Raw genomic sequence first — 15,774 nt, 5'->3', positions numbered from 1 at the left:
TCTCACTTTATCCATGCAACAACAACTGAGGTAGATGCCATTATTATCCCCATTTTACAGATGAGGAAACTGAGGCAGACAGAGGATCAGTAACTTACCCAGGGGTACACAGCTACTAGCTCTTCCTGACTCAAAGTCCAGTATTCTATACAATGTGACTTCTAGCTGCCCCAAATAAAAAGACAAGTTCAATTACCTGGTAAGGTTCATTGGCTTTCCCCAAAACACTATGTTAGGTCAAAAGACTACAGGAGGCACTGTGTTTCAAAGACTCCATTCATAATCCAACTCCAGTCTGTCTTTGCAGACATTCCACATTACCCCTCCTTAAGCACCCTGCATTCCAGTAAAATGTCCTGTCACAAAAAGTTAAAACGCTCCTTTACACCACTTTCCATTTTCTGCCTGTTCTTCTTTGCATAGGCTGACCCGCCATCTCTGAAATGCTCTCTGTCCTCAGCTCTGTGCCTTGGAATCCCTGATTCCACTCAAATTCTCTCCCTCCTCACCTCTGCCTCCTAGCCTCCCCAGCCTCCTTCCAGTCCCAGCGAAACCCTGCCTTCTACAGGAAGCCTTTCCCAGTCCCCTTTAATTCTAGCGCCTTCCCTGGTTTCTCTTCTCCAAGTTGTCCGTCCATAGCTCACCTGAACACGTCGTCTCACTCACTCTATGCTGTGAGCTTCTCCAGAGCAGACTGTCTTTTGCCTCTCTTTATACCCCCAGGACTTAGCACGGTGCCTGGCACATAGTAGGTGCTTCATAGTTATTGGTCCCTTCTAGCTCTCCATCTATGATCCAGGGAATCACATTGTCTGGGGGGAATCCGACACCCATTCTGCATTGCCATGTCATGACCATTGCATTTGTTTACTAGATCTGTCTCTGATGCTAGGTTACAGATAGATTTATAGACAGGAACCACATTACATACTTCTTTTGTATTTGTCATCCAACTCAGATTGATCCAAAGGCTAACCTGTCAAGACCTTTTTGAATTCTGACCCTGTCTAGTATGTTACCTCTCCCTTCCATCTTTGTGTCATCTTGAAATTTGATGATAATGCTATCTATACCTGGGTCCAAATCACTGAGAAAAATGTTAAATATCAGGCCCAGGCACATATCCCTTGGATCCTCTGTTGGAGGATCCTTCCAAACTGTCATTGACCCATTAATGGATATTCTTTCGGTCTGATCAATTAATTAGCTTTCAATTCACCTAATTGTATTGTGATGAGAGATATTCACATACTTTGCTAAAATCTAGGTGAAATAAATTTATATATATATATATATACATATATATATACACACACCTATATTTATATGGAAACATCTAGATATGTGTGTGTATATATATATACACATCCATGTAACCTTGGTGTGTGTGTGTGTGTGTGTATATATATACACATATGTATATATATATATATATAATCTCCCTCCTCCTTTACTGTCCTCTTCTCTTTTCTCCCCTCCTCTTCCTTCTTATTCCACTCTCTCCCTCTCTCCCTCTTTGTCTCTCTGTCTCTCTGTCCCCAACTAACCTCATTTCCTCTTTTCTTTAGAAGGTTACTAGACTGCTAGGTAAGGAAACTTATATGTGTATACACACATACATGTATGTATATATTTACAAACACACATGTAATATATACCAGGAAAATTTCTGTAATTAAGTTAATAGTTGAAGTTAGTCCAGCATGACCCATTCTTATGAAGCTATGCTGACTCCTTTAACTGAATTGAGTTAAATTCAGCAAACATTTATTAAATCACAACTCTGTACAAGGTACTATGTTAAATACTGGGGATACAAAATCAAAATAGAAAATAGTTCTAAGTCTTGAGGTACTTACATTGTCCTGGGGTGGGTTTGGGGAGGGGAAAGAGAGCAGACTGGAAGAGGAAGAGAACACTGTTTACAGAAATGTGAATCCAAGATAATTCAAGGAGGGAGGAGAACAATAACCGCCAGGGGCCACAGGGAGGGGGCACTTGATCTGAGCCTTGAATGAAACAAAGAATTCTAAGAAGTAGACATTCCAGACTTGGGGGACAACCTGTGCCAATGACCGGAGGCAAAAAGATTAAGGGTCAGTTTAGAGCCGAGCAAATGGGCAAATCTAGCTGCAGTAGAGAGTGAGTAGAGGACAGTATGGTCCTGCTTCCTTTTCTAGAAGTTCACTAGCCCTTTTCATAACATGCTGTAGAATTGTGCCAGGAATCAGGTTTCTAATTCATCATTTGCAGACTCTTTTTGCTTCCCTTTTTTTGAAAATCTGGAAAACAGTTACTTTTCTCCAGTCCTCCTACAGTACTTATCACTTTCTCTCTGATCTTTCAGATATCACTAACAGGTTGCACAGTGGTTAGAGCACAGAGGTCCTGAGTCAGGAGGACTCATCTTCCTGAGTTTAAATCTGGGCCTCAGACACTTACTAGCTATGTGACCCTGGGCAAGTCAGTTACCCTATTTGCCTCAGTTTCCTCATCTGTAACATGAACTGGAGAAGGAAACGGCAGATCACTCCAGTATCTTTGCTAAGAAAACTCCTAATGGGGTCATGAAGAATCAGACACAATTGAATACCACCACCACCACCAACAGCGACTCCTCAGGCACCTCTGCCAGTTGTTTCATTGCCTGAGGAGGTCATTTTTTTTTTACTATCTCCTTATTTATCTTGGGTATCAAATCACTATTTGCCATTTTCCCAAGATCAGTCTTCTTATCAGGGATAAGAAAAGCACATTTTGTCTTGAACAACTCTGCCTTCTCTCTGTCATACATTGTCATCCCATCTTCCTTGAGTAGTGGCCCTTTCCCTTCTTTGATCCTCCTCTGTTATGAATGTGGACTTTAAGACCAATATTTAAATAAATCTATGATCACATGGAAGTGAATGTTACCTCCAGTTATGGAGATCATAACCCATTCATGCTCACCCACTGTATGTGACCTCTGTACCAGCAGTTGTTTTTCCAGTAGAGGTAATGATTTTATGTTGAGCTTTTTACCCTGCTTGGTCTTCTTGTGTCTATCTGTGTTCTTTTTTAGCACCCAAGATTAAGGGAATTTTTCTCTCTGTGAGGCTAAGTAGGCTATACAGGGAGATCTGTGACCCTGGCATCACTAAGTGAATGAAGGAGGCTAGACTAAGTTTTTTTTTTTTTATTTTGATTAGTTTTTTCCCCCCAATTACATGTAAAGACAATTTTTGGCATTCACTTTTACAAGATTTTTGAGTTCCAAATTTTTCTCCTTCCCTCCCTCCCCTCTACTCTTCTTTTAAATTTTTTTTTTTAAGCAATAGGGGTTAAGTAACTTGCTCAAGGTTACACGACCAGTTATTTCTGGGTGTGGTGCTGAGTATCTGAGCCCGGATTTGATCCAGGCCATCCCGACACTGGAGCCGGTGCTCTTACTCGCTGAGCCACCTGGCCTCCCCTCTCTCTACTCTTCTTAAAAATGGTAGGCAATTTGATATAGGTTATACATGTGTTATACTGTAAAACATATTTCCATATTAGTCACAGTTATGAAAGAAGAAACTGGTCAAAAGAAAAAAAACATGAAAAAGAATAAAGTAAGTGAAAAAAGTATGCTTTGATCCTCATGCTGAGTCCATCAGTTCTTTATCTGGATGTGGATAGAATTTTCCTTTCTGACTCCTTTGTAATTGTCTTAGATCATTGTATTGCTGAGAAGAGCTGAGTCATTCATAGTTGATCATCATACAATGTTGCTGGTACTATATACAATGTTTTCTTGCTTCTGCTCATTTTACTTTGCATCAGTTTGTACAAATCTTTCCATGTTTTTCTGAAAATCTGCCTGCTCATCATTTCTTATTGCACAAGAGTATTCCATTACATTCATATACCACAACTTGCTTAGTCATTCCCCAATTGATGGACATCCCCTCGATTTCCAAACCACCGTGAAAAAGGCTGCTATAAATATTTTTGCATATGTAGGTCCTTCTCCCTTTTTTATGCTTTCTTTGGGATACAGATCTAGTAATGGTATTGCTCGATCAAAGGGTATACAAAGTTTGTTGCCTTTTGGGCATAGTTCCAGATTGTTCTCCAGAATGGTTGAATCAATTCACAACTTCACCAACAGTGCATTAGTTTCCCAATTTTCTCATTTCCTCTCCAACATTTATCCTTTTTTGTCATATTCACCAATCTAATAGGTGTGAAGGGGCACCTTAGAGTTGTTTTAGTTTGCATTTCTATAATCAAAAATGATTTAGAACACTTCTTCATGGGCCTATAGATACTTTTGATTTCTTCATCTGAAGACTGCCTATTCATATCCTTTGACCATTTATCAATTGGGGAATAGCTTGTATTTTTATAAATTTGACTCAGTTCTCTATATATTTGAGAAATGAGGTCTTTATCAGAGATACTTACAATAAAGATTGTTTCCCAGCTTTCTGCTTTCCTTCTAATATTGGTTGCATAGGTTTTGTTTGTGTAAAAACTTTTTAACTTAATATAATCAAAATTATCTAATAGATTCTGTTCCAGTCCCTTACCCTTACTCAGTATGTATCTGTCTGCTTCAAGTGTGTTTCTTGTAAACATCATATTGTAGGATTCTGATTTTTTAACCACTCTACTTGTTTTGCTAGAGAGTTCATCCAATTTACATTCACATTTATGATTAATAGCTATGTATTGCCCTCCATCCTCTTTTTCCTCCTTTTTCCTCTCTCTCCTTTCACCCTTTCCTTCCTACCACTGTTTTGCTTCTGTCTACCACCTTCCCCAATCTGCCCTTCCTTCTGTCAGTTCTCTCTCCTCCCTCCCACCCCCTTACTTAATGTCCTCTTCTCCCACTTTCCTGTCAGGTAAGATAGATTTGTATATTCAACTGATTGTGTATATTATTCCCTCTTTGAACCAATACTGGTGTAAGGTTCAAGCAATGCCTATTGCCCACCCTTCCATTTTTCACTCCAGGTTTTTCATACCTCTTCATGTGAAATAATTTAGCCCATTTTACCTCTTCCTTCCTTCTGTACCCAACATATACCTCTTTCTCATCCCTTAATCATTTTTTATGTCATTCCCTCCAATTCACCTTATACCCGTACCCTCTGTCTATGTATATTCCTTCTAGCTGCACTGTTAGTGGTAGAATTCTTAAGAATTACAAGTATCATCTCCCCATGTACGGATATAAACAGTTTAGCCCTTTTGAATCCCTTATGTTTTCTTTTTCCTTTCTACCTTTTTATGATTTTCTTGAGTCTTGATATTGAAGGTCAACTTTTTGGTTCAGCTCTGTTCTTCTCCTTATGAAAGCTTGATAGCCTTCTATTTCATTGAATGACCATTTTCCCCCTTTTAAGTATTATGCTTAATTTAACCAGGTAGGTGATTCTTAGTTGTAGTCCTAGCTCCATTGTCTTCCAGAATATCATGTTATATGACTTTCAGTTCTTTAAGGTTGCAGCTACTAAGTGCTGTGTAATCCTGATTGTGGTTCCCTGATATTTGAATTGTTTCTTTCTGGCCACTTGCAGTATTTTTGCCTTGACCTATTTGTTCTGTAATTTGGCTATAATGTTCCTTGGAGTTTTCTTTTGGGGATCTCTTTTCTAAGGTGACCAGTGGATTCTTTCAATGCCCATTTTGCCCTCTTATTCCAAGATATCAGGGCAGTTCTCTTTGATAATTTCTTGGAAGATGCTGTCCAGGTCCTGCTTTTGATTATGGCTTTTAGGTAGTCCAATGATTCTGACATTATCTTTCCTGGATCCATTTTCTAGGTCAGTTGTTTTTCTTTTGAGGCATTTCACATTTTATTCTATTTTTTCATTATTTTGAATTTGTTTAGCTGATGCTGCATGCCTCATATTGTTGTGAGCTTCCACTTGCCCAATTCTGACTTTAAGTTTTCCTCAGTTAGATTTTGTACTTCCTTTTCCATTTGATCAATTCTACTTTTTAAGCAGTTTTTTTCTTTTTCCTAACTTTCTACTCCTTTTTTCAAAATTGTCTTGCATCACTCTTATTTCTTTTCCCAATTTTTCTTCTGCCTCTCCTTTATGATTTTTAAACCCCCTTTTTGAGTTCTTTCTGGGCTTGAGACCATTTTCAATTTTTCTTTGGGGCTTTGCCTAGAGATATTTTAGTAAGGTTTTCTCTTCTGAGTTTGTGTCTTGATCTTCCCTGTCACCATAATATCTTTTTATGGTCAGATTATTTTTGTTGTTGTTGCTGCTTTCTCATCTTTTTTGGCTTTTCTCCTTTCTTTTAAATTTAAGCTCTGCTCTCAGGGTGGAAGGGGCACTGACTCATGCTTCTTGCACCAGGGGCTGAAGGCCCTGGTTATTTACCTGCTGTTGCATGTATGTTGCTCTTAGGCCTACAGGGGACCCTCATGTCTGGTGCCATGCTTATGGGGTGAAGTGGGGGGATGTTGCTGGTGCTACTGGAAACTAGAGATCTGGAAGCTCACTTGGTGCCGAGCCAGGTCCTAGCACTAGTGTCTGGTGTATGCTAAGGCCAGTGGGGTATTTCTGTGTTTCTTTAGGGCTACACTGAAGTGTGTGGCAGGGGGTCCAGTGCTGGTGTAAGGTTGGTGTCTACCTGTTTGCATGGGACTATGCCAAAGTACATGGAGGTTCTTGGAGCTAGATTCTCCCATTTTCCTGGCTAACCTGAGGCACATGGGGGTCCTGGTGTTGGCATTTGTCTGTACTACTGCACTACAGTTCAGAATCTCCCGCCAGCTGGCTGAGGTGAGATTTGCTGGGATGTTTACTGTTCTGGACTGTGCTCCCCTTTTACCCAAGCAAACATTTCTTGCCAATCTTCCAAGTTTCTTGGGCTAAAATATTGTTTCACCCCATCTTTTTACTGGTTCTGCTATTCCAGGATTTGTTATGGGACACTATTTTATGGTTGTTTGGAGGTAAATATAGGAGAGTTATAGTAATATACTGCTTATTCTTCCATCTTGGCTCCTGAAAGTTCACTAATATAAATAATTTTTTAAAAAAGAAATTTCACTTAGAGTTTAACCATTGATGTTTGCATAAACATTTACACACACATACACACACACACACACACACACACACACCCCTCTCTCTCTCCAAGGGACCATTAGGTTATATTTCTAAGAGAACATAGTGATTTCTGATGACAGCTAACCTTTTTCACTTTAAGTTTTAGAAAATATTTTTCATATGTTATCTCATTTGATCCTTGAAATATCCAGGAAGGTAGATGCTATTATTATTCCCATTTTACATATGAGGAAACCAAAACTGATAGAACACAGTGCCTCACCCTGGGTCAGTAAATGTCTGAACTGGGACTATAATCTCAGGTCTTTTTGAGCCCAGGTCCAATACTCTATCCACCATGCCACCTACCTGACTCATAGAGCATCAGCTTCACATAGCACAGTGACTGTTAGGAACCAGAGGTGGTTTCCTGGTTTTCTTTCTCTGAGGATATCCTGAAAAAAACACTGGGCCTTCAAGGTAAGCCCAGTTGCTGCCTGGGACAGCTTCCTGATGAGCTGTTCTAAACTCATGCTAATTCCTGATTGGGATACAAGAAGTGCTTCTGACTAGAGATCATGGAATGCTCCTTGAACACATCAGGGGTAGCCTGACTCAGGGCCAAAGCTAACACGGGGTAAGTGAGGCTTTGCCCAAGGAGCCCACATCCAAGGGGAATGCTTTCTCCTTCTTTTAAGTGATTCCTGTGCCCACATCTCATAGTCCTTTCTCAGTCTATTCTGTTGCATGACTTCAGGCTTTTCTCCAGGCCTCATGGGGTAAGGATGAGAGAGACTGCTGTCTCTTCTACTGCCATTGCTTCCATGTTTGGACTATCTTCTTGGGCTGCTGTCACCGACCTCGATTCAACAGTTTTTGTGCCAGACAAAAAATATTGCTGATTAGAGGCCCAGCCCATCACTTAAGGTGTGTGTGTAACTCTGCTCTCTACCCATTCTGTTCAAACCAGACAAAGTACTTGAGGAACAGATGAGGACAGGATACATTCTGAAACTTTTGACTTGAATGAAGGAAGAAAAAAATGGTGATTTGCCATAAATAACATCTATTTGGAATGGCAACATGATAGGTGTGTGGAAATTATCAGCCCTATTGATACATCAGAATTTTTTGTGGCCAAGAGAAAGAGATACCAAAATCATTTAGTCCAATATGGCACTAGGAGAGATGGATGGAGTTTTTTAATCTTGCTGGCAAAAAGTTGACTATATATGATGTGCTTTCATTGAATATACTTATAGAAACATGAGATTTAGAACTTTGTGGGATCTTAGAGATCACAATAATGGCAAACCTGTATTTTCCAGATAAAGAAACTGAGGTCCAGAGTATTTAAATGACATCCCATGAGGGCCAGAGAAAATAGTGTGCCTTTGATTAAAATTTAAAAAAAAAAAAGAATTACCCTATTCATTAACCTTCTGCCTAAGGAATAATTTCCTTCAATGGCAAACTTGAGCTGTGTTTCCTAAAACAATTCAACAGGAGTTGTGCTGTTTAAACTGTCCAGATAATTCATGCATTTCATAGGATTCTAGATAGGATCTAAGGACTAGTATGGAAGGTACCTCAGCACTCATCTAAGTCACTTTTAAAATGAGGAAATTGTGACTTAGGGAGATGAAATAATTGATCCAAGTCCACATTGTTAGTAGGTGATAAAGCCAGGATTCTCAGCCAGTGTTCAAAGCACTTATAAAATGACCCTTCTCCCCAGTGCCCAATCAGGATTTCTATAGGCATTTTTTTTTTTAAAGCAATTGGGGTTAAGTAACTTGCTCAAGGTTACACGGCCAGTTATTATTTCTGGGTGTGGTGCCGAGTACCTGAGCCCGGATTTGATCCAGGTCATCCTGACACTGGAGCCGGTGCTCTTACTCACTGAGCCACCTGGCTGCCCCTAAGCAATTGGGGTTAAGTAACTTGCTCAAGGTTACACGGCCAGGTGTTTCTGGGTGGGTGCTAAGTGTCTGAGCCTGGGATTCGATCTCCAGGTCTTCTCAACACTGGAGCCGGTGCTCTTACTTGCTGTGCTACCTGGCTGCCCCTCTATAGGTATTTTTTAAAAATCCCACACACTCCCCAGTGGAGGTCCCCAGATCTCAACTGCATTTACTTATGTTCTCAGTTCAACTCACTTCATGGCACAGATGACAATCATTCCATCTCTTAGTCTCATGATAGATTCAGGCAGGCATCCAGGTCCTATGGATTAGGGTACCTACATCCATATTTGTCTGATGAGTAAGATATTTATTGAACTCCTGGTTCGCTAGATACTCCATTCTAGATAGCAGAATCCAGCTTAGCTCTTGTCAGCCTGTCAGCGGAAGGCTGTCCATTGCACTGGATGAGCCCTAACTCAGGCCAATTTAGTAGTTCATATTCAGGATTAGAGCCAAATGAGACATTTTTAGGTCATCTCTTTAGCTGATCTAATATCTTCAACTAACCAGGAAGCATTCATTAAACATCTACTATGTGCCAGGAATAGTGCTAGGGCTGGGAACACAAAGACAAAGAAAGAAATGATTCCTACTTTCAAGCTCTATTATCTCCTTTGATCTTCACGATCACCAGGGTCGGGTTCTTCATTTTTCAGATGAGGAAACTGAGGTTAAGAGAGGTTAAGCAACTTGTCTAAGGTCACACTGCTAAGAAATGTATGAAGCAAGATTAGAACACATGTTTTAATGGGGAAGAAAATAAGAACATATGTGTCTGTACATGCAAGCTAAATATGAAGAGAATACATCCCAAGTAGTTAAATATTTGGAAGAGCAGGACACTAGCAATTGGGGGAATTAAGAAAGGCTTCAAACAGAAAATGACTCTTGAGCTTTGTCTTCTAGGAAAAGAGGAATCGCATGAGGCAGAGGTGAGAAGAGAGTGCATTCCAGGCACTGACAATACCAGAGAGATGGGAAATATGGGAGGATGGGGATGGCAGTATCATGTGAGAGCAGCAGGGAGAAGGCCAGTTTGGCTGGATCATAGACTGTGGGATGGGGAGGCTGGGTCTAGGTTGTGAAGGTTTTAAAAACTAAACCAAAGAGTTTATATTTTATTTCTGAGGCTATAGGAAAGCAGTGGAATTTACTGAGCGGGGGAGTGAAATAATCAGATCTGACCTTAAGGAAAAATCACTTTGGTAGCAGTATGAGGATGGACTGGAGTGGAGAGAACAGAGGAAGGGAGAGCAATATGAAGGCTATTGCAATATTCTGGGTAAGCAATAGAAAGGACCAGAAATGACCATGGTAGACTACATGAGGAAAACCAAGTTAAGTCAACAAGCATTTATTGAGTACCTTCTATGTGCCAGGCACTATGTTAAGCCCTGGGGGATACAAAGGAAGGCAAAGAACAGTCCCTGCCCTCAAGGAGCTCACAGTCTAATAGGGAAGACAACATGCAAACAATGACCAACAAACAAAACATATACAAGAAAAGCTGGAGAGAGAAGAGAGAAGGAACTGAATATAAGAGGGGTTTTGGATGGAAAATGGCAGGGTTTGGCAACCCATCTGATTCTAGCTGACCTAACAGCTTCAGTAACCTGTGAGCTAGGCGCTAGTATTATCTCTAGTTTACAGATGAAGAAACTGAATTTCAGAGAAGTAGTTTGTCCAGAGTCACAAAGTCAGTTAGTGAAGCAGGATTCAAACCCAAGTCTTTGCAAGTTCAAGGGCTCTGTATCTATATGTTTTCTGACAAAAATGATTTGGAGAGGTCATATTTATCATATCTATTATCTCTTATTTAAGTAGTTGACTTGTTCACCAGTGCCCCTCTGCATGAATCTTGGAGAGTTTGAGGTTGAAAGCTTAACAAACCCTTCTCCCCCAAAGGGAATAGGGGAATTCAGGGCTCCACACAGCCTCTAGCAGCTCCCACACAGACTAATCAGTTAATAACTTCTTGGGTTCCCATGATATACTCAGAACAATATAATCAGGAGATTGAGTTCTTACCCTCAGGGATCTTATGTTCTAAGACAGAAACTTGGACCCCAACATCCATTAAGCACCTTAGTGATGAGGAGTTAAGTAATTAACGAACATAGGTACAATGTGGTATTTTGAAGCTCTATTAAAATAGATATCACCTAAGACTTAATTTTTTTAAGTTATCAGTTTTGCTACTGAGAGGAATTATGGGGGAGGGAGGGAGTACTAGACTTACTGGTCAATGCTAGGTTTCTTCCTTTGCCTGCAATACCTCTCTTGAATTGGGATGGGAATTTATTTCTGGAACTATTGTTCAGTTTTCCTGTTAGATTTTTTCCTCCTCCTCCCAGTTCCTATCCCAGCTGGTCATCTTCTGTATGTTTGTGGTAAGATAAGAACTAGGAATCTTTATTTTTTTAATGGAATAATGGCAACATTGCTAAATCAGTCCACAAAGTACAATAAAATTCTTCCTCAATTAATGATATAATTAGGTGAGACATAATTGGGGTCCAAGTCTGAGTTTTTTCTGATCTTCAAAGCCCTGTATCTAACATGACCTCAGTCTCTCTCTTCTCCATGCTGGGTAGGGAGAGGCCTTAGCATCCTTGTCACTCACAGCAACTGCTTATTTGTACAACTATGAACAGCTGGATAAATGTAACCCTTCTAAATCTACTGGGACCAGAGAGCAATTCAGCATTTCCAAACACCTTTCCTATCCATTTCCAGATGACTCTTACATCTCAAACACTGGACCCTGGTGCTAAGCAAACACTAACTTTGTAGCTCTCCTTATAACCTGGTCAGTCACCCCAGGGCAGCCCTCATCCCTCCAGCTGTTTGGGTGGGGGGAGAAGGGAAGGAGATGAGTCCTTGCCACTTGGAGTTCCTCCAGCTCTCCTTAACCTTGTTATTATCTACAGTGCTTGACCTTGGATAAATTTGAAAGCTATGATGATGAAATCCAACTCACCCACCGAGCCCTCTCCCTGCTGGAACAGAATCGATTCTGGGCTGGAGTGGTGTTCTCTGATATCTCTCCCTGGAAGAGTGTGCCACCACGCCATGTGAAGTACAAGATCCGCATGGACATTGATGCAGTGGAAAAAACCAATAAAATCAAAGACAGGTGATGATAGCCTCACCTGCTTCCCATGGATTCTCCCATATATAGTGATAGTGCCTGCCAGAAGAGATCATGGTCATTCCCTGCCCAAGTTAGCTAAGCCTGTGACCTTTATTACCCTCTCCCCTTAGGTCAACTGCAGTAGGTATATCAAGCACAGGAAGATTCAGGGTTTGCTGTAAGCAAAAGGCTCGTTTTAATGTGATTTGATTTCCAGAAATAGTAAAGAGACCCATTGCCTTCAGCCTTCCTTCATCCTTAGCACTTTCTCCAGTTATCTCATTATATATGTTCTATCTATTGAATCTTTCTTTAAAATGAGGTTGATGGTATTCCTGAAAGAATGAATGAAAAAGTATTTATTAAGATTGACTATGTGCCAACATTGCACAAGCCCATTAGAGAAAAGTTGAAAAAGCCAGGGAATCCCTTTCTCAAAGGAACCCTCACTATAACTGAGAGACAACACTTATATAAGAAGACCTGGAAGTCCTAAGAGTGTAGGTATAGTATAGATGGCAAGGCCTAGGGGTCCTTATGTCAGATGACAGTGCTGGGGGTCTGGAGGGCATAGCAGTATGGCAGATGGTTAAGGGTCAGGGGACCTTAGCAAACAGTGGTAGAGCATATGGTAAGTCATAGAGGTCTTCCATCTTACCATAAGGATTACTTTTAGTGACTTACAGATGCCTTGAAGGAAAAGGACTGTGGAATGATGACAGCATTGCTAAATCACTCCACAAAGTACCATAAATTCTTCCCAAATTCATGATATAATTAGGTGAGATCTGAGTCCTTCCCATTTCAGAATAGAATTTGAAAGTCTTAAAAGAGTTCTAGAGTGCGTTTTTAATTGCTGTAGTAAGAGCCTCAGGAAATTAGAATGATGTTCACAGTCCATCTCATTGAAGCTGGTCTCCATCTTTGTTTGCCTTTCTCAGGTACTGGGATCCTGGTCCAAGAGCTGATCCAGTGGAAGACTTCCGTTACATTTGGGGCGGGTTTGCATATCTACAGGATATGATTGAACAAGGGATTATAAGGAGCCAGACCAAGGCAGAAGTGCCCATTGGAGTCTATCTGCAGCAAATGCCATATCCCTGCTTTGTAGATGATGTGTGAGTCAGAGCAGTGCCTTCATCTTCTTACTTGATAAGCTAGTTGGGGCAGCTGGGAGGTGCCTCTGGTGTCAGGAAGACTCAAACCCTTTCAGTCTTTGATCTCAATTTGGAATCAGAGAGAGAATTCCTTGGGGGAGAGGGAAAGGACAGGAGAGAGCTGACCAGGTGGCCAAGCAGGGGAAAATCTTCCATAGAGCCATTGTTTCCCTGCTCTGATGGGAAGAACATCAAAGAAAGTAAAGTGGAAGAAAGAATAAAAACATTTTTGTCCATTTGATAGAGGTTCATGGAATCATAGAATTCTAAAACCAGAACAGATCTTAGAAGGGAAGGTGAAAGAAGGAAGAAGGGAAACATCCTGAAAACTAGCATAACAGAAGTTAGATTTGTGAAGTATATATGTAGAAAGTCACAAAGACTGACCTTGGGGGAGAAGGGCCAAGGCACATGAATTCCATACTGTATAGTGCATTTGGTATTTTTAAGGACACCAGCCTGAGTCCTTTTCTCCAACAAATCAAGGCTTTGCATTGAAATTCAGTCTGGTTTCTAGGAGCTACTGAATAATGCAGCTCCTTCACTAATTAGCATTCTCATGATGGATGTTTGATGAAAAGGTGAAGGAATGTGAGAAAGGCAGCAGGTCACAGTGGAGGGAGAGCCTGTCCTGGAGTCTAGAAGACTGGGTTCAAGTCTAGCCTCTGACATCTCCTAGATAAGTGGCCCTGGGCAAGTCATTTAACCTTGCTGTGACCCAGGCAACACTGAGACTCTTCATCATCTATTAGGTACTGATCAGCAAGGGGTGAGTTTCCTCACTGGGAATTTTCTACACCAATGAAATCACAGGTCTGGGCCAAGTACAAAAGGACCATAGGCCTTTAGCTCCTAGGGCACTGCTTCCCCTGCTAACACAGGCTCACTATTAAAATCACATCCTTGATGGCCAGCAGCCACCTAAACAACCGGTCCTATGGTTTTATTTATGGGGATGAGAGTGCATCCTTCTAGCCATGGCAACCTCATTTACCAAAGGTGGATGGAGCCAGCAGAGTTAGCTGAGGTCGGCCAGGGTGGCAATGCCTAAAAACAAGCACAGATATCTGAATAGTAGAGCAGAAAGAGCACTGGTTCAGGAATCAGAGCACTTGAATTCAGATTCTGCCACTTAGTACCTGTGTGACCTTGGGAAAGACACAACCTCCCCAGACTTTGGTTTCTTCATCTGTAAAACAAAGAATGTTGGACTAGAAGGCCAAGGAGGTAACTTCCAGCTCCAGCCCTGCAGTCTTATCAAAGTTTCCTGAGATATACCTGGGTACTTGTTACAGCAGGGTTCAGGGCAGGGAGCAGAGACAGATAGGAGAGAACCAAGCCCAGGCTGGCCTAGGGGTTCTCATCTCTTTTATAGCCCAGTGATTCTTCTTACAAAGGGAGAACTTACAACCCCCCACACCAGCTACCTCTGGTCACCTCGTCTGTCCTTCCTGAAGTTCACTTTGGGTTTGGAGATAGGGAGGAGGTGGGAAGGGGTTCAAGGGAGGGACACCCAACTAGACAGTGTGAAGGAGTGACAAGAAAGGGAAAAGAATCATTATGGTAAGCATCATGGGAGACCTCTGGTGGCCAGATCCCAGGAGGTCAGACTTTGTGAGCTTTCTGGAAGACAAGCTCCTTTTCCACAGGCAGTCAGTCAACAACTGTTTACTGTGTGCTTACTATAAGCTGGACACTGTGGTGATGAAACTCCCACATGGGTGTAGGGTCCTTCCTGTTGCAATTAATAACCTCAACTGAGGGTTTTACTGACAAATTGAATGCACGTGTTTTTACCCATGGAAAACCTATATTGTGTTAGACTAGAACACTAAATACTACATACATTCTGAACAAAAAAAAGTAACCTTATTCATTGAGGATGTCCAATAAATTGTTAGAAGTGGAAGCAAACCCTGAATTCAGAGTCAGTTACTGTCTTAAATAAGTCTGCTCTAATCACCCATTTAGTGTCTGTCCATTCTCCCAAAGAAGTAAGATTTGGCCACCCTAGGATCTCTATGTGAGTATAGGGGGAAGATTATGTTGATTCATAGGATTATGGATTAGAGATGTAAAGGAGCTTAGAAGTCTTCATTCTACAGATAAGGAAACTGAGTCTGAGAGGATTTAAGTTTCTTGTTCAGAGTTACAAAGCTCATCATCTTCTGAGGCAGAATTTGAACTCAGGTCTTCTTGACTCTACTTCTAGTACTCTATCTTCTGTACCATGTAGCTGCCTCAATTCCCTTTAGTAGAAGATGATAGGATCTGCCATCTTCACCACCAACATACCCTTTGTTTGTATGACCATCCACTTGGGCTCTAGTGCCATCCTGCACATAAGTTTCTCAAGTGATTTCAATTCGGTTAAGAAAAATGGTTTTTAAAGCACCTACTATGTGCAAGGCATTATACTGGGCACTGGGAGTACAAAGATAAAAAAACAAACACAAATGTTTGGGTTTCTTCCTGGGTCCTTA

At 41.1% G+C, this 15,774-nt stretch overlaps 1 protein-coding gene across 1 annotated transcript in view; it reads left to right on the top strand.

Moving 5' to 3' along the window:
- Positions 1-15,774, top strand: part of ABCA4 (ATP binding cassette subfamily A member 4) — a 172,162-nt gene that overhangs the window by 62,183 nt on the left and 94,205 nt on the right. The window contains exons 12-13 of the mRNA XM_069070555.1: positions 11,932-12,137; positions 13,076-13,252. Coding sequence (XP_068926656.1) covers positions 11,932-12,137; positions 13,076-13,252 — 383 coding nt within the window. The remainder of the gene's footprint in view (positions 1-11,931; positions 12,138-13,075; positions 13,253-15,774) is intronic.

Source organism: Petaurus breviceps, unplaced genomic scaffold, assembly GCF_028583685.1.
Source record: "Petaurus breviceps papuanus isolate PSGF00001 unplaced genomic scaffold, PetGlider_PUasm1.0 90808, whole genome shotgun sequence".
NCBI lineage: Eukaryota > Metazoa > Chordata > Mammalia > Diprotodontia > Petauridae > Petaurus > Petaurus breviceps.
This window is presented reverse-complemented; position numbering and strand designations above follow the sequence as displayed.